Source organism: Myxocyprinus asiaticus, chromosome 29 (genome assembly GCF_019703515.2).
Source record: "Myxocyprinus asiaticus isolate MX2 ecotype Aquarium Trade chromosome 29, UBuf_Myxa_2, whole genome shotgun sequence".
NCBI lineage: Eukaryota > Metazoa > Chordata > Actinopteri > Cypriniformes > Catostomidae > Myxocyprinus > Myxocyprinus asiaticus.
Window position 1 is genome coordinate 9,081,119 of NC_059372.1, and position 26,211 is coordinate 9,107,329.

The window sequence follows — 26,211 nt, forward strand, 5'->3', positions numbered from 1 at the left end:
CACACACACACACACACACACACACACACACCTGCATGGACATTATGCAATAGAATCTGGGCATCTTTCTCTTTCAGTCAGATAAAAATCTGCCTGATTTCTGTCAGTCAGGACAAGTTTAGCAAGAAGGTTATGTGTGCCACGTTATACCAGATCTACCTTTGATTTACTTGCTTTAGGCAAAGTTTCTAAAGACTTAGCTCCCTACCACCTTCATGTATATTGTATGTGGTTAGTAGTTTTGTATTGTGTAGTGCTATATTGTATGATACATACTGTATTGCATATCATATATTGTACTGTATTCTGTATTAAGCATTACTTTTTAATTTTGTATTGCATTATTGCATATTGTGCTGTTTAATAGATAAGGTAAATTAAAAAGACAGACAGATGGATGGACGGATAGACAGACAGACAGTCAGACAGATAGATACGATAAACAGACAGACAGACAGACAGACAGACAGATAGACAGACAGGTAGATAGATAGATAGATAGATAGATGGACTAGGATGATAAACAGACAACATACAGACAGACAGACAGACAGATAGACAGACAGGTAGATAGATAGATAGATAGATAGATAGATAGATAGATAGATAGATAGACTAGGATGATAAACAGACAACAGACAGACAGACAGACAGACAGACAGGTAGATAGATAGATAGATAGATAGATAGATAGATAGATAGATAGATTAGGATGATAAACAGACAAACAAACAGACAGACAGACAGATAGACAGACAGGTAGATAGATAGATAGATAGATAGATAGATAGATAGATAGATAGATAGATAGATAGATAGATAGATACCAAAGACTGATGATAGATAGATAGATAGATAGATAGATAGATAGATAGATAGATAGACTAGGATGATAAACAGACAAACAAACAGACAGACAGACAGACAGACAGATAGATAGATAGATAGATAGATAGATAGATAGATAGATAGATAGACTAGGATGATAAACAGACAAACAAACAGACAGACAGACAGACAGACAGATAGATAGATAGATAGATAGATAGATAGATAGATGGATAGATAGATAGATAGACTAGGATGATAAACAGACAACAGACAGACAGACAGATAGACAGACAGGTAGATAGATAGATAGATAGATAGATAGATAGATAGATAGATAGATAGATAGATAGATTAGGATGATAAACAGACAAACAAACAGACAGACAGACAGACAGACAGATAGACAGACAGGTAGATAGATAGATAGATAGATAGATAGATAGATAGATAGATAGATAGATAGACTAGGATGATAAACAGACAACAGACAGACAGACAGACAGACAGATAGACAGACAGGTAGATAGATAGATAGATAGATAGATAGATAGATAGATAGATAGATAGATAGATAGACTAGGATGATAAACAGACAACAGACAGACAGACAGACAGACAGACAGACAGACAGATAGACAGACAGGTAGATAGATAGATAGATAGATAGATAGATAGATAGATAGATAGATAGATAGATAGAAACAAAAGACTGATTATAGATAGATAGATATATAGATAGATAGATAGATAGATAGAAACAAAAGACTGATGATAGATAGATAGATAGATAGATAGATAGATAGATAGATAGATAGATAGAAAAAAGACTGATGATAGATAGATAGATAGATAGATAGATAGATAGATAGATAGATAGATAGATAGATACCAAAGACTGATGATAGATAGACAGACAGACAGACAGACAGATAGATAGATAGATAGATAGATAGATAGATAGATAGATAGATAGATAGATAGAAAAAAGACTGATGATAGATAGATAGATAGATAGATAGATAGATAGATAGATAGATAGATAGACTAGGATGATAAACAGACAACAGACAGACAGACAGACAGACAGATAGACAGACAGGTAGATAGATAGATAGATAGATAGATAGATAGATAGATAGATAGATAGATAGATAGACTAGGATGATAAACAGACAACATACAGACAGACAGACAGACAGATAGACAGACAGACAGATAGACAGACAGGTAGATAGATAGATAGATAGATACAAAGATAGATAGATAGATAGAAACAAAAGACTGATGATAGATAGATAGATAGATAGATAGATAGATAGATAGATAGATAGATAGATAGATAGATAGAAACAAAAGACTGATGATAGATAGATAGATAGATAGATAGATAGATAGATAGATAGATAGATAGATAGATAGATAGATATCAAAGACTGATGATAGATAGATAGATAGATAGATACCAAAGACTGATGATAGATAGATAGATAGATAGATAGATAGATAGATAGATAGATAGATAGATAGATAGATAGATAGACTAGGATGATAAACAGACAAACAAACAGACAGACAGACAGACAGACAGATAGATAGATAGATAGATAGATAGAAAAAAAGACTGATGATAGATAGATAGATAGATAGATAGATAGATAGATAGATAGATAGATAGATAGATAGATAGAAACAAAAGACTGATTATAGATAGATAGATAGATAGATAGATAGATAGATAGATAGATAGAAACAAAAGACTGATGATAGATAGATAGATAGATAGATAGATAGATAGATAGATAGATAGATAGATAGATAGATAGATAGATAGATAGACTAGGATGATAAACAGACAAACAAACAGACAGACAGACAGACAGACAGACAGATAGATAGATAGATAGATAGATAGATAGATAGATAGATAGATAGAAAAAAAGACTGATGATAGATAGATAGATAGATAGATAGATAGATAGATAGATAGATAGATAGATAGATAGAAACAAAAGACTGATTATAGATAGATAGATAGATAGATAGATAGATAGATAGATAGATAGATAGATAGAAACAAAAGACTGATGATAGATAGATAGATAGATAGATAGATAGATAGATAGATAGATAGATAGATAGATAGATACCAAAGACTGATGATAGATAGATAGATAGATAGATAGATAGATAGATAGATAGATAGATAGATAGATAGATAGACTAGGATGATAAACATACAAACAAACAGACAGACAGACAGACAGACAGATAGATAGATAGATAGATAGATAGATAGATAGATAGATAGATAGATAGATAGATAGATAGATAGATAGAAAAAAAGACTGATTATAGATAGATAGATAGATAGATAGATAGATAGATAGATAGATAGATAGATAGATAGATAGATAGATAGATACCAAAGACTGATGATAGATAGATAGATAGATAGATAGATAGATAGATAGATAGATAGATAGATAGATAGATAGATAGATAGATAGATAGACTAGGATGATAAACATACAAACAAACAGACAGACAGACAGACAGACAGATAGATAGATAGATAGATAGATAGATAGATAGATAGATAGATAGATAGATAGATAGATAGATAGAAACAAAAGACTGATGATAGATAGATAGATAGATAGATAGAAAAAAAGACTGATGATAGATAGATAGATAGACTAGGATGATAAACAGACAAACAAACAAACAAACAGACAGACAGACAGACAGACAGACAGATAGATAGATAGATAGATAGTGATAGACAATGTGCCATATGAATGTGGTAATCATTTGGTAACATGGCACTGCCAACGTCCAGCACAACGCACTTTTGTAAGGCTTGTTCAGGATCACTGATGTTGTGTCCAATGAGCGCAGAGGGGAATCCCTCTTCACCAATATTATGCGCGCTCTGGCACTCACAGCGTTAACGCGAACGCGCACATTGGCTTGACATTCCCCTCCCACGCGCCGGCCGTCCTTTAAATGCTCGCTCTGCGCTTTAAATAGCAGGTGCTACAAACTGTGTCCCTGCATACACACACACTCATCATTATCATCACCACCGCAATGTCCACCGCCAGCGCTGAGACGACCGCACAGCTGCCCCCGGCTGCAGGCAGGGTGTTCTTTCAAGCCGGCGGGGGTTGCGCCGGTTCCAGCCCGCTGCAGCGAGATGACCCGGTGCAGAAGAAGCAGGGCAAAGTGACGGTGAAGTACGACCGCAAGGAGCTGCGGAAGAGACTCATTCTGGAGGAATGGATCATTGAACAGCTGAGCGAACTGTACGACTGTGAGGTAAGACTAGACCGGAACCTATATTCTATTATTATTATTATTATTATTATTATTATTATTATTATTATTATTATTACTATTTTACGTATAAAAAAATGACACTAAAAAAAATCAATATAAATTTTTTTTTTAAATATAATTTAGTTTTTAGCTGAATTTTAAATTTTAAATATTTATTTAATCTTATTTAGCTTTATCTTGTCTTGTTTTATTCTAAAATGTTATCTTAATTATTTTTTCAATTTCATTTAATAGTTTTTTTTTAATTTAAAATATTTTTATAAAATTGTTTAAAACATTTACATTTTTTATTAGAATTTACTTTCTTTTATTACTAGCCTTTATATGCAGAATTTTACAGTACTTGTTCAGTATTTCTGGTGTAACCTGAGGTTAAGTGTTTTGAACAAGGGCACAATGGGAATAAATCATAGATCACCCCTTTGTTGGATTCATATCTTCAACCTTTAAATCTACAACCAGTCTAGATCTTTAACCACAAAGCTACTCCGCTGCCATAGGTTTATACATTGATATATTGTCGTCTCCTTTGTTTGACCTACATTTGCCTTCATTAAAGCGATGCTGTAACGGACGGCACTGCAGCCTGGTATCTTTACAGGGTGGCATCCTTTAGCATCAGTCCTCATTTAAAGAAGAGAAAATGTCCTTTTTGCTGACTTGTGTAAGGGATCTCATTGCTCTGTGCAATGTGCCTCTTTTGTTCTCACTCTGTCTATCTCCTTCAGTATTTCTATTCTGCGGCTGCTTGCTCTTTTTCTGCTGATGCTGTTTTGGCCCCAGAGAGACTATAGAGAGAGAATTGCAAGTTTTACTTGTGAGGCAGAATAACACTGACCACAATAAAATGCTTATGTGGGTTTTCCAAATTCTGAATGAGTAAAAATCAGGTAATTGACATTTGGGTATTTAAAATTAAAGTTAATGGAGGAGGACATTTATCTTTTCCCATCTAAGCAGACATGAGCATATGGTAAATTAAGCTTTAACACGGTCTCTTGGGACTTGAGCTTTTCCAGTCGGTCTGTAGACAGAATTTCTTTGCATCTCATGGGTGCTTATAGCGAGATATCTGATGGCAGTAGTACCTGGCAGTCAGATGTTGAAAAGAGAGAGACAGACAGAAGGAGAAAGAAGGTGTACCATATGATTTTGTGTGTGTCTGTCTATTTGTGTAAGCTATTTTCAGCCAGTTTCTTTCAATTTGATGATCCTCTGTTACCAGGGACCCCCATGGAAAGATAAATAAAACAAAGGATTTTCTGTAAAAATCTAAAAACATTCTATACATTTTAAAATTATCTGTTAAACATTATAGAATGCAATGAAGTTTGTTATTAATGAAATGTATTATAAAATGTGACTGACACTGCTGGTAATACAAACTTTTAGACCCCCAATTTATTGTAATGCATAGTATTTGTTTAGCCAAATGAAGTTTTGTGGCAATTAAACTGTATTGTATTTGTGTTGTTAACAGTAGCGGTTCTAGCTTTTGGGGAGAGGGGGGTGTTGGTGGTGATTGTAAATGAGATTACTGGTGGAGTTCAGGGCGCCCACTTGTCTGTGTGGGCTGCCCATGTCGCCCATGCCTAAATCAACCACTGGTTGTTAACATAAACACCAAAAGCTTAGGATATTGTTTACAAGCACCACAATCTAGGCTAATCAGATTAGAGCTAGTAAAAGAGTTGTTTACTCAGGTGTATTTTAATGGCCTGTCATGTTTACATCCGATACAAGAGGAGGTCACACATATTGTACCCAATAACCATTAACAGCTCAATGCTCATTGAATAGCAGTTTACAATAACAGGCTATATACTTTACAGAAATATCAAGGTCCTGAGTACTGTATGCCAGCTGCAACAATAAACACAAGAAATATATTTCAGTGCAATGCAATTAAGCTTTAGTTAACCTCCTGAGACCCGAGCATGACTGCTGTGTGCATTTTCCATTTCCCTTTTTGATTTGTAACTAGTAGCACCTAATAAAAATAAAAAAAATTTTAAAAACTGATGTCCACATCTGCAGCCTGAAACTGAACTTTTGATCAGATTTTAGGAGTGTATTGCATTTAGCTGCATAGGAAAGCTATAGGATGCTCCCTTGCTCCTTATTAAGTGAATGACTTAACCTCCAGTGTGCTGTCTGTCTGCACTGGTCTTATTCTCATCCTAACTTATTTACATCCTAACTCCATATAAAGCCTCTGAAAGCAACATTTTCCAGTTTTTGGATGAACCCATTTATTCTCAGTGTGAAAATGCACAATAAATATACAGGAATGCATTTACTAATGTTAATGAATAAAACCGTATTGTACACTAATAACAAAATAAAATATAACAAAATTTATATTAAAATTAAGTTAAATGATGTGTTAATTGAAATGGATTCAAAATAACTAACATGTTTTTTCAAATTTGGAGGAAATAATGTCCCAAAATCCATATATGTGGACATCATATTTATAAGCATGCTGACGTGTGAAAAATGAATGATTGCGTTTTTTTAAGCGGCATATCAATTGAAACTAGAGATGCTACTCTTTATACCCAAAACAGGTTTCAATGAAAAAACTTAAAAAGGTTTCTTACCAGAGGCACTTATGTTGGCTCTGCGCCGTAGAAATGCTTCATGGAAATCAAGGTCTTGTTGTTGTTTCACGTGATTCCGTGCGCCAGAATTTTAACCCTTAAATGACAGTCTAGAGTGCTGTGAACAGTATTCAGTCAGTTTAAATTCATTTAAATTATTGCGTATAGAGAAGCCAAAATACAACGTCCATGCATGTGGACACAGGGTTGCACAAGGTTAAAGATTATAAGTGGTACTTAATAAGGAAAGCATCACTATTGCTATTGCTCATACGTTTTTGAACAAACCCCTAACCCTAAATTAGTAAACTTCAGCATTTATATCACTTGGGACTTGGAGGTGGGCTTTTTTGGCCGCAGGCCCTGGCAACCACCCACAACACCCTAGTGTCATAGCAATAAGTTTTGCATGGGAAAGCACCACTCACAATTTCTAAGAAATGTACAAATCTAGTTATAATGCTGAGATTGCAGTATTTATGTCTAATTTTGTCTTGTCGAGTTCAATTGGAGAATAACTAATAATTCGGTTCTCATTAGCTCCGGTTATTACAGACTGATCACACAGTGAATTCGTCAATAGTAAGCTCCAGTTTTTGGGTGAAATGTCCACAGACATGTCCTTTTGGTGCCAAAAGAGAAGTAGTCGTAAATAATGTAATAGAGTTGGCGTGCTGAGTGACTCCAGCCAGGTCTCCTAAGCAACCAAATTGGCCCGGTTGCTAGGGAGGGTAGAGTCACATGGGGTAACCTCATCATGATCGCTATAATGTGGTTCGTTCTCGGTGGGGCGCGTGGTGAGTTGAGTGTGGTTGCCGCGGTGGATGCGTGAAGCCTCCACACACGCTATGTCTCCGTGGCAGTGCGCTCAACAAGCCACGTGATAAGATGCACGGGTTGACGATCTCAGATGTGGAGGCAACTGGGATTCGTCCTCCGCCACCCGGACTGAGGCGAATCACTACGTGACCACGAGGACTTAAAAAGCACAACTGGGAGAAAAATAAAAAAAATAAAAAATAAAATAAAAAATAATAATAATAATATATATAATAGAGTTAACAGGAATGCATATTTTAATAATGCCACTCCCTATCCCAAACCCCAACCCTAGACCTAACTGTCAGTGGAATACAAATTTAACTTTAGAGCGAAAGTGCAACCTCAGGATTGCACTGATCATTCTTTATTTAAACGCGATTACTTCCTGGTTCCCACGGTAATAACTGTTCATTTTGTTTATGGAAAGTTTTTATCTGTTTTACCATGGAAACAGACAGTTTCTGAGCGGATTTGCGTGTCGCTCAGTTATAACATCACCATTCTGCAATATGGCTGTTAGGATTAATGGAAGGTGCTGTTTAGCTTTGATACCTCAAAAAAACCAATTTAAGGAAGGAAGAGAGGTCAGAATGGGATTACTTGCTGCCAGTGAATGTTTTCTCTGGAGAAGTGAGAGAATTATTGCCAACTAAACATTAAGGCCCGAAACAAACTCTACTCCAGTACAGAACAGCGATGTATCCCTTACAGGCTTACGCAGAACAACTGTAGGATTTTTTTGTTGTTCCTCTGTAATACAGTGCGTGTTTGTGTGTCAGAGCACTGATGGGATTTACCTTTGTAAAACTGGTCCGTCAGGAGGTCATTAGGGTATTGAATGTAAAATGAGGTAGTACACATGTGAGATAATGATGGAGTCCTCAGTCTAACTTACTCCTCAAATCAATGGAGGTCATAAACTGCTGCATAAGCTCTTTTCTGTACAGAGGATTCTGTCTATTATGGGCTCAGTGCTGCAGTTTGCAAGCATGCAGATTAACAGTGTGTGTCTGTGTGTAATAAAAGCTGGATACTGCCATGACTGGATGTAAAAGCTAATTATCAGAATCACTGCTGTACCACTTGGCATGCCGTGGCTTTTTAGCAGCTGGTTTGCAGTGCAGAATCAAGCAATAGTGTTGTTTTATGTAGTTTACTTAAAAATGTCAGGAAATGTGCCATTTATGCTAATGCTAATGACAAAAAAACTGTGTCAACCCTGTTACATTTTAAATATTTTTGGCTTGAATTGGAAAAAAATAATAACCCATTACTTCTGTTTCAAAACATGTTTTATGTCAACCTTGTTACATTCTAAATGTTTTGGGGTTGAATGGAACAAAAATAAACTATATTTTCTTTTTTCTTTTTTTTTTTTTTGTTGGATTTTCTCCACTTTTCTCCCCAATTTGGCATGCCCAATTCCCAGTGCACTCTAGGTCCTCCTGGAGGCATAGTGACTCGCCTCATTCCGGGTGGCCAGGGTTGGGAGTGTTACTTTTGAAATGTATTCCACTACAGATTACAGAATACATGCTGTAAAATGTAATTTGTAACATATTCCATTAGATTACGCAAGGTCAGTAATGTATTCTAAATACTTTGGATTACTTCTTCAGCTCTGGTAGATTTTTTCACTTGTTTTGACTATAAAAACTCTGCCAGTACAGGAAGACAAATACACATGTTAAAAATACATTCTCTGAAAAACCTAAATATCTTATGCAGTGTTGTTTCTAAAACAAGAAAAATCAAATTGATCTTGTTTTAAGGATTTTTAGATATTTTTACAGGAAAACAATAAAAGAATTATCATCAAGAATACGATTTTTGCCCTAATATCAAAATGTCTTACTAGAAAAAAAATTATTATGATCCAACGTGAATTTTCTTGATAGAAAAATATGATCGTGTCTGGTAACGTGCATGTAAAATATTTTGTATTTTAAATACGTAATCCCGTTACATGTATTCCGTTACTTCCCAACCCTGCGGGTGGCGGAGAATGAATCTCAGCTGCCTCCACGTCTGAGACCGTCAATCCACACATCTTATCATGTGGCTTGTTGTTCATGTTACCGCGGAGACCTAGTGCGTGTGGAGGTGTCACGCTGTTCTCTGCGGCATCCACACACAACTCACCACAAGCCCCACTGAGAGTGAGAACCACATTATAGCGACCATGAGGAGGTTAACCCAACGTTACTCTGCCCACCCTAGCAACCGGGCCAATTGATTGCTTAGGAAGCCTGACTGGAATCACTTGGCATGCCCTGGATTCGTACTTGTGACTCCAGGTGTGGTAGTCAGCGTCTTTACTTGCTGAGCTACCCAGGCCCCCTTTCAAAAAACTTTTTGTCAACCCTGTTACATTTGAAATCTTTTGGGGTTGAATGGAAAAATAATCCATTACTTCTCTGCCAAAAAAAGTTTTGTCAATCCTGTTACATTCTAAATGTTTTGGGGTTGAATAAAAAAAATAATAACCCATTACTTTTCTTTCCAAAAATTTTTTGTCAACCCTGTTACATTTTAAATGTTTCGGGGCTAAATGTAAAAAAAAAAAAAAAAATCCTTTACTTCTATTAATCCATTACAAAATATTTTGTCAACCCAGTTACATTCGTTTTGATGTTGAGTGGGAAAAAAATAATAACATTGGGGTTGAATGTCACAGGGTTTAATAATTGTATGAAAAATGAAACTACATAGTGAAAGCATGACCTTGGGATTGAATGGACAAATATATGGACATATACACATTCAAATTCACACACACACACAACACGGCAAAATGATCTTCCACATTCACCCCATTTGGTTTCAGCTAAAATGCCCGTCGGCAAAAGATACCCACAGCCCCCTCCCCTGTATTCCTCTTTAATAAGGGGGGAAGGGATTTATCTTTGAGGTTAAACGCTTCAGGGGTCTGTCTCTCTGATATCTTGGGAAATACAGTACATTTTATTTCAACTGTTTGTACTGATAGAGTGTGTATCAGAAACTACAAATGCCTCCATTCATTTTGTTCTTGTTTGTGGATCTCATATTTTCACCTTCACCTGACATTGCTGAATCAAACATTATAAGCCTCATTCTACAGACCGAAGGACCCAGGTCATAAATCTTCCCTGACATACAGAATTTGTGTGCACATGGTGTTTTATGACCACATATGTCCACAGTACAGTACAATCTGCTTATGTATGTGAGGTGCAAATTGTGCAAGGTTGCCAAGTATATACTCGAGTATATATATATATATATATATATATATATATATATATATATATATATATATTTTATTTTTATTTTTATTTTTTTTTATAAATACATATTGCTATTTGCACATCTGGTTAGATGCAAACTGCATTTCATTGGCTCTGTACCTGTACTCTGCACAATGACAATAAAGTTGAATCTAATCTAAACTTGAATCTAAAAAGTAGTAGTATTAGAATGGAATTAGGCTAGTTTTGATTGAACAATGGGCTGCCTTAACACAAAGACCTGGCAACTCTAAAATTGTGGATCATGTGTGGGAGAGTTTGTGTGATTTTTGAGTATTGCCGTCGGCTTTCATGTATACACATCACACTTTGCTGCAAGACATCGTTCTCTGTTTGCTATTCTGATACAAATCCTCAGTGACCTGACCTGTCTGTTCTGAGAGAGAGAGAGAGAGAGAGAGAGAGAGAGAAAGAGAGATTTCTCTGCTTTGTGTTTGCCAATGAAACACCAGTCGACTGTACAATGAGGTATGGTGCACAGATATTTCAAGTGAAGGTGTCTGGTTGGTTCTGCAGACTGGCAGAGCTCATTCAACACTCTGGACTGATGGCACACATATTCAGTACCCAGAATCCACCTGCAGGGCTTTTCATGCACAATAGAGGGACATTATTTACCTCTGAAAGCACATTTGCACAGCTGGAACATATGATTTATTATAGTGGTCATCAATGACATCAGAGTGAAAACAGCAAATGAAATGATCGTTTGAGATGGCCAATGGCTGTAATGGATATCAGCTCTGTGATTGATTGGCCATGTCTTGTCAGTTAGCTTGACTGATCTGCTGATTGTGGGGCTTTATCAGGTTAATTAATGGTGGATGGTATTGTCTTTTTCCCTATTTTCTCTCTTTAGGGCACTAGGGAGTGCACACCCACACCCACACCCACAAAGAGGTCTAAGAATATTAGTCCTGGTATTCGTGAATGTTTAAGCGCATGATATATGAGCTAATCTTGACAATAGCCAGCCTACTGATTGGATCATTATTTATCAAACAAATCTATTTAGTTTAAAATGGGCAAGGGAGTGTTCTAAAAGGCTGATTTGTCAAAGTCTTCATTTGTAGTGCATACAGTTCATAAATGTGTGGGTGTTGATGTGTATACAAAGTCTTGCACAGTGGGATGATATCTTTAAAAGACTGCAGACCGATACACATACTAACTTAGGATGGGAATCGAAAGGAGTTTAACAATTCCGGGTCAGATTCCTCTTTATTCAGATCGGAAAACTCTTGAGTAGAATACAACATAAATGCCATTCATCCGAAGGTGTGCATGCGTGTAGTCTTTATAGATTCTGGACATACATCATCTGGGTACATGGGTATTGACCTGTGACCCAATTTTTTTTTTTTATACTGGTTCCTAACTCTAATACTAACACACACACACTCTCAAACTTATCAGACCAGCACTAATCATTTTGACCTGCTTCGTGTCAAGTCTCTCTCTTTCTCTTACTTTCTCTCCTATCGTATCTGAGGCATGACTCTTAGTCAAAGCAGCTTTCGAGAGAGAGATGGTTCGCTGGTATATCTGTAAAGCTGTATTAGAAATGTTGCTGTTTAAAAAAAAAAAATTTTTTTTAAACATGGTGTCACGGGTTGCTGACGATTTTTCTCTTTAGGAAGGTCAAAGCTGAGTCTGCCTTTGAAAAAATATAACTAACATACACACATTGAATTGCACACACCACATACATGCTTAAAAATAGCAAAACTAGGCTACAGACAGACCTGTTTTCTGTTAATGGATTTGTAGAGATCTGTGTGTGTGTGTGTGTGTGTGTGTAAAACACAATAAAATTTTTAACATTGATGGTCATTGCACACTTGGCCAGGGGTGATCGCCATTGGCTGTCTGATGTCTGGCCTACTTAGCTAATGTATATGTGTGGACAGTGTTGGGTAATGTTACTTTTAAAAGTAACTCATTAGAATATTGCGTTACTCCTTAAAAAAGTAACTTAATTAATTAAAAATATATTTTTTATGGAAAGTAAAGCGTTAAGTTACTTTTGCATTACTTTTGCGATACATTTTTCTCACAGCAACTTTCTCTTCTGCTATGCATTCCATACAAATAATCCATGCATTGCATACAAGAGACATTACAGGTCATGCTAGCTACTGTACAACACTCATGCCAGAACAACAGAAGTAAACAAACAGATATTTAGAAAGTAGGTCTTCACATCATATTTACAATAAAGAATCAATAACATGAATATGCATGATTTGTTTTAATAAACAACATGGGGGGGGGGGGCCTGGGTAGCTCAGTGAGTATTGATGCTGACTACCACCCCTGGAGTCACGAGTTTGAATCCAGGGCGTGCTGAGTGACTCCAGCCAGGTCTCCTAAAACCAAATTGGCCCGGTTGCTAGGGAGGGTAGAGTCACATGGGGTAACCTCCTCGTGGTCGCGATTAGTGGTTCTGGCTCTCAATGGGGTGTGTGGTAATTGTGCGTGGATCGCGGAGAGTAGCATGAGCCTCCACATGCTGTGAGTCTCCGCGGTGTCATGCACAACGAGCCACGTGATAAGATGTGCGGATTGACGTCTCAGAAGCGGAGGCAACTTAGACTTGTCCTCCACCACCCGGATTGAGGTGAGTAACTGTGTGTAATGAGGTACAAGGGAAAGGAGGAGGCAAGAACCGGCTTGACAATATAAATAATAATTTAATAATGAACTTAAACAAAAAGACAAAAACAAACACATGCCGGGCAGCTGCCTGTAACTCACTCTCTCTAGAACTGCCGCCTCCGGTCGCCTTTATCCTTCTTGAGGGCTTGATTAGCCTGATTAGGGGCCGGGTGTGCAGCATCACGACCCGGCCCCGCCCTACTCCCTGACACACCGCGCCACCATGAGGACCTACTAAGTAGTGGGAATTGGGCATTCCAAATTGGGAGAAAACGGGGATAAAAAACAAAAAACAAAAAAAGAAACAAGGCAGCCAATATGAATAATGAAGAATAACCACTGTCTTACCTAAACCAGCAAAGTCCATCACTTGAACCTGCATCATATATGTCATCATGTGTGGTGCCCATCGACAATGCCAGAGTCAACTTATGATGTTTTTCAAAAGTCAGGATAAAATTCAGTGGGGAATGCCAGCCTAACATGTTCAAGGAATAAGTCTGATGAATAAATGAATATTTTTCTCTTAAGTCATCTCAGTGCACACTTGTTTTGAGTTGATCCATGGTGCGTACAGATGCCACAACTTCAAAGGCGCATGTTGACACAACTTGAATGGAATCGTTTTTAATACTATCAAAATTTCATTAAAAAAGTTTGGTTCATGAATCAAACTACATGTTTATTATAAAACAAAAATGTCGAATATTTTTAGAAACTAAGACATTTTCTCTGCGTACACAATCGATGTAGAACATTGCTCGGAGCCACTGATCCAGAATCTTTTCTCATCCCATTCCCCCAGTTACAGGGTGCTGTAACATGGAGCAGTTCGGCTGCATAAGTCAGTGAATTGAGCGAGTATTTCACCCTGTGTATCATGTCATGGCCAGTGGAAGACTAGTCTTATAATCCCTCTGCCTAAAAGCGTTTACTGATTTTTTTTACACAGTGTATATTACACACGAATCAACCGCGTTTCACTCAACCGAATGTTGACCTCATATTACCCTAAAACACGAAATGCGTTGATTGACAGGCGAAATCTGTATCTAAAAGGTGATTGGCTCTTTTACCTGCAAGGCGGGACTTCCTTTCTACATCCATCGATTGTTAAGTGCTAGAGCTTATTGGCTGGGTGTTCCAATTTCTCCAATTCATTTAAATAGAAATGACTCGTCTATATGCTAAATAGTCTCTGGCCTCACACTCTATAGAACAACAATGCCCATCATGCACTACGTCTCCTGCCCGAAGTTTCACACTTTTACTCCTGATTTCTCGCAATACAGGGACAGCAGAGGTGTACAAAAGCAACGCCTTACTTTATTTAAAAATCAACTCCGATATTATCGTCTAAAATAAAGAATATTGCATACTTTACTCGTTACTCTAAAAAAGTAATCTGATTACATAACGTGTATTACTTTTATCGCATTACCCCCAACACTGTGTGTGGACTGATCTGTTCTAATGATCTAGTAGTCTAATGCTTAGTGTTTGTACTGTACTGAAACACACACATCGTCATAAGTTTGGATACACCTACTCATTATTACTACTTTCTAGAATGTCCAGATATCATTATTATTAAAATATTCATAGGCTAATGCTATTATGTTTTTATTGTTGTAGTCTTATACTTGTTTTTTGTGTGTCCAAACTTTCACTGGCACCATTTATAGATTCTTTTATTTTTTTTATTTTTTTGTTGCATTGCACAGTAATGGGCATTTCACTACCATTACACTGAAATGTATGTAATGAACAAACTTTGAAACAAATCAACCTTCATGTTTACTTGATGAAGTAGGGGTGAATTTGAAGAGTCAATCCTGGATTTATCCTTCCTGGATTTGCTGTGACACTCACACAAACACAACACATTGGCAATGACAATTGCTGTTTCATAATGATTGTGTACGGAGTGGCTGACGATTTATTGTATAATGTGTGATGATGTATTATTCCATCTCTCTCTCAGGCCATTCCAAACCAATTGCTACATGGAAAATACCTCCCTCTCTCTTTCACCTTTAAAGGGGGGAGTGTATTTTTAGACTTCATCTCATCCTGTGTGTAGTATGTGTGTGTTTGCGTCTGTCATCACATTGGCACAGCATTCTGATTAATGACTTTACAGATTAACCTTAGCTTGTGACCAGAGAGTTTACTGATGCTTTCTAGATCACTTCTTAAATGTTTCTCATAAAGCATTATTCCTTATTCCAATCTATGTTTTTTCACATCAGCCTCAGAAAAATTGCTCAGTGGTTTCTCTTAGTGGACTTAATGTACAGCTCAATTAAGTATCAATTTGGTTGCAGATGTTTCTCCTAAAATTCACTTGGAGAAATAAAATGGCTACAAATGATACCATCGTTGACATACAGTAAGAGTATCGAGCAATAACAATTGACGTGAATAGCATAGCTCAGATCATTTGGTCTTGGAAGAATGTGATGAGAAATGTTTGAGTTCATATTCATATTTTCGACTGCAGACTTTGGTATCTTGGTAAATCTGAGCACAGTTGGAGACATTGTTGGGATCTCTTCTGAAACTCTAGAGGAGACACATGTGAGATTACTAAAGGGCATTCATGGAAGACAAATCTGAGAAGCAGGAGACTAAGTCTACATTTGATGTTCTTTCTGTCTAAGAGAAGCAATTGAGATATTAAAGACCTGTGTTTGATCTGTGTTAGGAGGAGGAAATGCCAGAGGTGGAGATCGACATTGATGATCTGCTGGAAGTGAACAGTGAAGACGAGAGAACCATAAAACTACAGGTAAACCCATATATATGTGTGTGTTCGTGAGTTAGAGAGTTTAGTTTCTAATAAAAGAGGGTAAAATTCTGTTTGTTTTAGCCTTTGAAGATGTTTATGTGTCTCAATCCATGATATCTCTCTGTTTTTGTCCATCTTGTCAGGAATCACTGTCAGACTGCTTCAAACCCACTGATGTAAGTCATTATGCACAAAAAAGTCACCAACAGCTCTAGTCCAAAACCTTGTGCTGCCTAGACAGACAGCATTTTAAGACAATGTGGGGCCTATTTTAAAAGCGCTAGTGCTAAGCGCTGTGCTTCAAGCCGTACGGCCAAAGTAAATGGGCATGGCCACGAAGTTTTGTTATTTTCGTACAAACATGCGTTTAAGTCTAGTCGCAAGTGGGTTTGGTGAAATTGCGCATGCAAAGCGCTAATGGGCTGGGTCAAGAGCAAATTAATTCTGAAGTTCTTTTCTGGCACCGTTTGTGTCCTATTATATAGTCCATTCCCTGTCAAGCACCAGCGATATAAACAAAGACAGCACGTTCATAAGAAGCTGGTAGTGTAAGTGGATTGTATGCAATCATTTAAAAGAATAGAAATATGGACTTGCATTCAGGCATATTTCTATGACAGTGATATGCTCCTTTTACATTATATGCATTGGAAATTGTGGTTCTTGTCAGGATTTGGATGTAGGCTCCATTAAATTATAGCGAATATAAGTATTATTAATAATTTTCATCTACTAACACACAAATCATGGCTAGTATTAACAGTGCTTCTATCGGCATCTCAGGTTAGGCTGTGGATCGAGGGATATTTGCACGCACTTCATTTCTGCTGGTCAACTTTGATTTTGAAAAATTACATTCATTTATTGAAACACAAAAAAAAAATTAAACAAAAATATTTCTAAATTCAATTTAGACTTTAAATGAAACGAAAATATAATAAAAACAACGTAGTCAGAAATCATACCAAATCCAAACATTTTACCCTGTCCAACTTCTTCCCCTTCTACAGTGACTTACTCTAACGACACTCTATGACAACAGGTGGAAAAATACCAATATAAATTAGATCAAAAATACAATTGTAAATATAAACATAAAAACAATAACTAAAAAATACACCATGACCTCTAGAACATTTAACACAAATGTATTTCGTAAAACGGCTACAACAGTGATCGTCAGGGACATAATTTGATGTTCCAATATATTTTCAGAGTTTGGACATGAACTTTATTACCACCTGCTGGTAAAATCTCCAAACTGCCATTGCAGGAACTGATTTTAGACTTTGCGCTGAGATTAGATGTGCTTCTCAAACATCTTAGCGCAATTACATATTTCTCAATAAAATAGCAAATTGCGCTTTGCACCACTTCGTTTACATAAAATACACCCACAGTTTGCGCTCATACACCCACAGAAACACTCACACCCATGCCCACTTGCGCTTTGCAGTGGCACGAAAAATGTTTGGCCATTAAAAGGAAAATTAAAATTTGGTCATCATTTACTCATCCTCATCTCTTTGACTTTCTTCCGTGGAACACAAAAGAGAAATGTTAGGCAGATTGTTAGTCTGAGTCACCATTTACTTTCATTGCATCTTTTTTCCATGCGAGTAAGTGAATAAAAGTAAATGGTGCAGGATGCGCGTGCCAAGTGTAATTCTGCCTTCATGTGCTATGGAAATTATCCATCTTCCCACTTCTAAAGTGGTAATTACGAGTACGTCATGTTCAAGTGCTTTGTTGTCGGAAATAACACAAAACATGGCAGATGCCAGGCTGTGGCGGTTCTAGCTTGTATGGCACCCTGGGCGAACCCCCACTTCAGCAACAACCCCCCTGGCAAGGGCCCCGTGCTGCCCCAAGCAAGATGCCGCCCTGGTTGCCCGTGTCGCCTGTGCCTAAATCCACCACTGATGCCAGGTTCATTCATACATATTTCTTGAGGAACTTTTATTTTGACACCATAACACATATTACTCTGCTTGCTGATGATAATGGAATTTTGGTCAAATACAAGCTATTTTCATGGTGTAAAAATGTACAACATACATAGAATGGTTGCTGATATACATAAATTAATATGACCAAAATGGCAAGCGCTAACAATTAACTGTATTTAGAAAAATTAACAAGACCTGTCATGCAAAACAGAAACTATGCTCTCCTCCACCTTGTTGAAAGTTTAGAACACCTCCCAGCTCGGAAACTCGGGTATCAAAATTATATTTGAGTTTCCCGGTCATAATTACGACTTGAGGGGTCATTCGTCGTGCAACTTCCGAGTGGGAAACTCATATTTACGATCATTCCGATAGCATGTAAAGGCAGCATAAATAAAGCACTTAGCGCACGTAAGCAAACAGAACTGAACTCTGAGCACTTCTGTTACTCTAAGCATGAGATTTTAATGTGAAGCAAAGAACCGCTCTGAAAACACTGTAATAATGCTCTAATTTAATATAGACTGGACAAAGCAGCGCAAATAAACTTTGAAGCAAGCCGACTATTTATTTATTTAATTAAATTGCAGCCCTTTGCGATTTAATAATCACACGAGGTCATATCGCGATTTCAATTTTATTTCGATTAATTGTGCAGCCCTAATATATACTATGTAGACACGAGGCAGTTCACTAGGTTTTGAAACAGAGTCATAGATTACACACAAACTGATACTGATTACATACAGACTACAAACAATCTGTATTTGTCTTTTTATTCATACTGTATCAGTCAGTCCAGTGCTAGCACAGTCACATACTGTACAGACACAGCTCCAGGACATGGGAGTGGATTTCATATGAGCCCACTGACCTGAAAACGTGTTTAAAGGATCCATGCGACACTATGAAAATCAAAGTGCACAAGACCTACAGTAGAGACACTAACCCAATGACCCACACACACACAGCCAAAGCACACACATGCAGTGATCACTAACTGTCCTATGATGTAAAATTCAGTTGATCTAATCACAACCACACATAAACACACTTACCCCATCCATCATTATGATGTAAATAAAAAGCCCACACAGTCTGTTTGACTGCCCTTCTCTTTGTCTCTCTACACCAGGAATTTGTGCGCGAGCTGCTCGGTAGGATAAGGGGAATGAGAAAACTCAGCGCTCCACAGAAGAAAAGCTTTTAAGTGCTTGAAAATGCAAACGACAATCCAGCTACCTTGACTGCAGGTCCCACAATCGATCAATCAGCATAGAGTCACAACACAGCATACAACACGCAAGGACTCCAGATCCCAGGATTCATTTCTCACCAGGAATCAATATACCAGAGTTCATTTTGCAAGGACACATATCCCACAATACAACGTACAAACAGTATTGTTCAGTACACATTACAAGCCATGTCTTCATTTCCCAATGCCCCAAGAGTCCCAGAGTTCATCCAGGACACCATCTAAAACTCGCACAGAGACTCGTAAACAATTTCAACAGCCACTTGGGTTAGTCTGTTGTTCCTAACCTCAACTTCTCAATTAGTCTTATAGGCTCACCACATAATCACATTGTTTGGTGCAGTATTACAGCTATTTGTATGCGACTACGACTGACTCCAAAGCTATTTTATGTTATTATTATTTATATTTTAATTTTTTTTATTTTAGTCACAATTTTTTTAGTATTTTTTACAATTGTTTTAATAGCCACTGGCCTTTGCCACCAATCTCAGAACAACTTATGTCCATGTAGTGTCCTGTTGTCATTTTTTCTGAATATCTGATCCTAGAACAGCAATGAATGGCCTACATTCACCAATAAATGTCAAACCTTACTTTGGCTATGTTCCGAATAGCATGCTAACATACTAATCGTACTATTTTTGCAGTATGTAGTGTGCACATTTTCTGCCAAAATGTGCAGTATACAACAGAGCAAACTTAGTGGAATATGCTTGACTTGACCTTCCATTTCCAGTGAGACAACGTAATATCAACCACGATTTGACTTTACTTAAAAAGTTTTAGAAAATATTGCAATAATAATGCAAAATAATCGTATTCCAAATTTCCAAAATTATAACTAGACAACGTTCACATGCAATGTAATGAGGTCATGTGACAACAATGTGTCATACTAATGTTTGCATAGTAGCATACTGTTTGACTTACAATTTTCAAAATACATTAGGAAACATAGAGTGTATAATATGGAAGCTGGATCCCACCATGGAAGAAAAAAAATAAGAGGTAATTCTGAATTTATATGTCACAGTTGCAACTTTATAATTTGCAATAGTGGGATCTAAAGTCGCAATTGCGAGATATAAACTTACAATCGTGAAATATAATGTAAGAATTACCTCTTATTTTTTATTCAGTAGCAGGATCCAGCTTCCACAGTACACACCATATATTTCCTAAATTATTTTATTGTGATTTCTCATAATTATGAGAAATAAAGTATGAATTGCGAGATCTAAAGTCACAATTACAAAATCTAAGTGCGCAATTGAGATATAAAGTTGCAATTGCAAGAAATAAGGTTGCAACTGCAAGATCTAAAGGCAAAACTAAGAAGTTGCAAATGCGATATCTAAAGTTGCAATTGCGAGATCTAAAGTTGCAATTGCGAGATCTAAATTCGAAATTGAAATAAAGTAGCAATTGAGAGATATGATCGAAATTGCAAGTCGCAACTGCGAGATCTAAAGTTGCAGCTGCGAGATCAAAGCCGCAACTGCGAGATCTAAAGCCGCAACTAAGAAGTTGCAAATGCGATATCTAAAGTTGCAATTGCGAGATCTAAATGCGAAATTGAAATAAAGTCACAATTGCGAGATATGGTCGCAATTACAAGTCGCAACTGCGAGATCTAAAGTTGCAGCTGCGAGATCTAAAGCCGCAACTGCGAGATCTAAAGGCGAAACTAAGAAGTTGCAAATGTGATATCTAAAGTTGCAATTGTGAGATCTAAAGTTGCAATTGCGAGATCTAAATGCAAAATTGAAATAAAGTCGCAATTGCAAGATCTAAATGCGAAATTGAAATAAAGTCACAATTGCAAGATATGGTCGCAATTACAAGTCGCAACTGCGAGATCTAAAGTTGCAGCTGCGAGATCTAAAGCCGCAACTGCGAGATCTAAAGGCGAAACTAAGAAGTTGCAAATGTGATATCTAAAGTTGCAATTGTGAGATCTAAAGTTGCAATTGCGAGATCTAAATGCAAAATTGAAATAAAGTCGCAATTGCAAGATCTAAATGCGAAATTGAAATAAAGTCGTAATCGCGAGATATGGTCGCAATTGCAAGTCGCAACTGCGAGATCTACAGCCGCAACTGCAAGATCTAAAGGCGAAACTAAGAAGTTGCAAATGCGATATCTAAAGTCGCAATTGCAAGATCTAAATGCAAAATTGAAATAAAGTCGCAATTGCAAGATCTAAATGTGAAATTGAAATAAAGTCGCAATTGCGAGATATGGTCACAATTGCAAGTCGCAACTGCGAGATCTAAAGTTGCAGCTGCGAGATCTAAAGCCGCAACTGCGAGATCTAAAGCCGCAACTGCGAGATCTAAAGGCGAAACTAAGAAGTTGCAAATGCAATATCTAAAGTTGCAATTGCGAGATATAAAGTTGCAATTGCGAGATCTAAAGTTGCAATTGCAAGATCTAAATGCGAAATTGAAATAAAGTCGCAATTGCAAGATCTAAATGCGAAATTGAAATAAAGTCGCAATTGCGAGATATGGTCGCAATTGCAAGTCGCAACTGCGAGATCTAAAGTCGAAACTAAGAAGTTGCAAATGCGATATCTAAAGTTGCAATTGCGAGATCTAAAGTCGCAATTGCGAGAAATAAAGTCAGAATTACTTTTTTATTTCTTTATTCAATGGCAGGATTAAAGCAACACAGTATACTGCTCAGTATTCAGTAAGTAGAAAGTTAGTATTCCTTTTCAAACACAGATGTTGATTTTATTGCATGTCATTCTTCCTTATCCCATTCACAACTTGAGCAAAGCATGATGGGATGTGTAGTCTTTCAGGGCCAGGAACACATAAATGGCACACGGTCTTTGTTTAATATTAACTTTAAGTCATTTAATTGCCTAGAGTACATATCAGTCTATCATGTATCCATCATATTTGTGGCTTGATAACATAATTCAGTAACTGTACTTTGATCTTGGATTGTGGTATACCTAAAGTTTAAAGGATTTGGGTGGGATGTGCTGCCCTAAAGTAAGAAGAAAAAAAATCCGGTTTTAATGATTCTAGATGACAACAAGGGCTGCATGACTATTTATAGATCTCTAATGAAAAGATGTACTGTGATGATTGTTAGCGCTAATGAGAGTTTAATGATCGCTGGATGAGGTATCTAGATTTATGACTCAAGCCATAAATGAAATCGCTCAAATCATTCGAATCTAGGCTTTTAACTACTTTATAAACATTATAAACTTCACATCATTGGTGTCATACTCGTGGGTTAGATTTGTGTTTGATGGTGTAAGTCGAATAACAAGGAATCCAGGAAAAACTATGGTGCTGTTTAAACTTCTAATCCTCTACAGTGTGGATGGACGATGTGTTTTGCTTGCCAGAGAGAAAGGGAAAAAAGTGAGATTTGTTCTGGATCCAGTCCTAAAATTCTGCAGGAATCTTCTTTTTGATTCAGTTGTTTCACAGATCTCCTATAAAATAAACGATGTGCAGATGCATCGATTGCCATCTGCTCTAATCAGAGCTGCTGTCGGCCTGCTACTAAGTATTGATGTGGATTTTAAAGTGATAGTTTCCCCAAAATTAAAATTCTTCCATCATTTACTAACCCTTAACCCCTAATGTCTTTCGAAACCTGAAAATAAATAAAAATGAACAGAATTTAAATTTTTGGGGTTAACTATTCCTTTAAGGAGATTGTGTGTTTTCAGGTATGCTTTGACCCTTCTCTCGGAGAAGAACATTCAGGGTTTAGGCTGATCTTTGAAGTATTTTTAGTTATTTTTGTTTTTAAAATGTTCGAGATGTATTTGAGGTGTATGAAAGCTTTATTTATGCATGTTTTATTGGCATGGTAGAAACGTTTGTTGATCCATCGCGTACTTAAGCGATGATTTGTCTGTTTTTATACCTTATTACAAGTATTACTCTTATTAATATTATATTCACTACTTTTTCTTCATTTTTACTGACTGCATATCTGCATTTTGGGTGTTTTTAATTTTTTTTTTTTTTTGGTTTGTTTTTTTGTTTAAATATATGTAAAGTGTGATCTTTTGTGCTGTTCTACTTACAATAAAAGCAAAATGTCTGAACAGTTGTAATAAAAAGTTCCCTTTCATTTGTGTTATTTTATAGTTTTAATGACTGATATTAATCAAAATAATGGAAACACTTTACAACAAATTTGTATTAGTTAACATTATCTAACAATAAACAATACTTTTTCAGCACTTATTAATCTTAAAGGAATATTTTGGGTTCAGTACAAGTTTAGCTCAATCGACAGCATTTGTGGCATAATGTTGATCTGTAAAAGTTAAAATACTCACTGTTTCAAAAGTAAACCCACAAGATGTGAACAAATTGTGTGTGGAAAAATATAAAATCAATTACTTTCCTTTTCTTTGTAGAGTTATGTCTAATTTTACAACTTATTTGCCATGGCAACATAGCTTCGTAAACCCTGTAATCCTCCTAGTGCAATAGTTTACTGCAAAAATGATGATTTAAACAACTTTACAGCTTAAATAATGCATGACTTTACACAGAAGAATTAATGTAAGTGCTTTTATAAAATTATAAACTTCACATTTCTGCCTTTAAACCCTCCAAAATTGGCCCCATTCACTTCCATTGTAAGTGCTTCGCTATAGCCTATATTTTTTTATTTTTCTTTTTTCTTTTTTTTTTTAAGAAAAGGAGGGACGAGTTGAAATTATTTTTTGTGGTACTCAACATTATGCCATAAATGCTGTCAAATGAGCTTAACTTGTATTAGACCTGGAATATTCCTTTAATGTAAATTGCTAACTTTGTTTTTATTAAAAGTTATTTTAACATTAGTTAATGCATTATAAACTAACCATAAACAACTGCATCTGTATAAATTAACATTAGCCAACATTTGTTAAATCTGTAAAAATATACTGTCCATTGTTATTTCATTTTATAAAATTTAACAAACCTAATTGTAAAGTGTTAAAATGTCGAAACTGTTAATAACGATATAAAATGAGTGTCTGAATATTGTACTTGTAAACACAAATGCCTAATACCTCATACTTTTTCTTATTACATGTTGCACTATAAGGTATAAAAGGTGTTTCAGTGCTATTTATATGTGCATGGTAAAAACACATTTGCATGTGGACTATTAGTCACAAAATTGCATCCAACTACTGAACATATTCATCCTAAAAAAATGATTAATCCACTTCCTTCCTAAAGTACAGATTACGGTACATCCTGTGGTACATATTAGGATTAAGAAACATTTGCATATCATGTAGACAGAACTGTCATGTTTTATGTACTTAAATTTATATTTAAGATAATTTATAAATTCAAACTCCTTTTCCTCTGTCTTGTAAGACATAAATGACACCAGCTGTGCTGTTTCTAAATTAAATTCTGTTTGAGTAAAGCACCATACTGTATGCTTCAGACAGGCATTCATGTGCAAATATGACATTAGATTATCATGCAAATAACTAGGAAAAACATGATTCAGGGAGACCAGGGGCCATATTAAAGAAACTTCCTGTCTTCCTTTATTATTAAGAAACATAATTTTTATATTCCATATTTTTATTGCATAATAATTACGTATATTGTAGATAAAATAATGCATTATCTTATTTTATTTTGTAAAACTCAAATGTGGTATTTAATTCTTTGGTTTAACTCAAAGCATAAAATTATAATGATGATCAAATGTAAATGTAAATGGCAATGTCAATATGTTTATATACAGCTGTAGTTTCACAGCTCAGATACATTACCAACATATGCAACTATTATCTCACTCTATAGTGACGCTTTCCCTTTAAATTTCCTGACCCACTTTCTAGCGCATGAGGCATAAATGTGACTGTAAGGTGCATGTGAGGAGAATGGAAAATGACAGGCGTGCGCCCCAGCCCCAAGTGCCAGATCTGGCTCTGTGCCTGCACTCCAGATGTGCAACACAATCCATTCAAATGCCATTTAGCTCAATCACCAATCTAGGCTGAAAGGGTATCAATGTTTCTTTGGAAGTAAACAAACCATTAGGTCTAATTCAATAGTCATCAGTGCTGTTGTTGACCATTATAGTATCATATTAAGACTGTGATGTGGGATGACTGAAGTAGTTCCGTTTTACCTCTCTTCAACGCATCGATGGGCCTAATGTGTTCTCTAAAACACTGGGCAGCACATTCATTTTTCCCCTTCTGTTTTTCTTTAGAGATCTCTAGCAACCCTTTTGCTACCTAGTTTTCTTCATTTGCTGATCTGTTTTTCATACACCTCTCATTCCCTCCCCTTCTCTCTGATTCATTTGTTTCTCTAATTCTTTCATATCTATCATGCCAATATTAGTGTGCATGTGGCAGACGATGGAGAAAGCTGGTACTGTAGCATCTGCCACCCAGCAGTGCAATCGGTGATTCCTCATGCGAGGAAGATTAGAAAGCCAAATGCAGCATAATTTAAAATATGCATTCTTTTCTGCATCCCTCAAAACCACCACAAAGGGAAAAAAAAACCCCATTAATTCATTATTTCTGAAATGAATCTGCATTTACCAAAACCATCACAATGGGAAAAAAAACATTAATTTGTCTGTCCTTTCATTCATTCATTAATTCAAATTATTTTCAACACTTCCAAAACTATCACAAAGAAAAAACGAA

At 36.4% G+C, this 26,211-nt stretch overlaps 1 protein-coding gene across 1 annotated transcript; it reads left to right on the forward strand.

The window, feature by feature from the left end:
• The first annotated feature begins 3,877 nt into the window (after positions 1-3,877).
• On the forward strand, positions 3,878-23,628 carry LOC127420012 (protein phosphatase 1 regulatory subunit 14C-like). The gene is made up of 4 exons (XM_051661915.1): positions 3,878-4,149; positions 16,251-16,334; positions 16,478-16,510; positions 19,419-23,628. Exons 1-4 carry the CDS (start codon positions 3,922-3,924, stop codon positions 19,491-19,493), a joined length of 420 nt encoding a protein of 139 aa, XP_051517875.1. The 5' UTR covers positions 3,878-3,921; the 3' UTR covers positions 19,494-23,628.
• Positions 23,629-26,211: the final 2,583 nt, after the last annotated feature.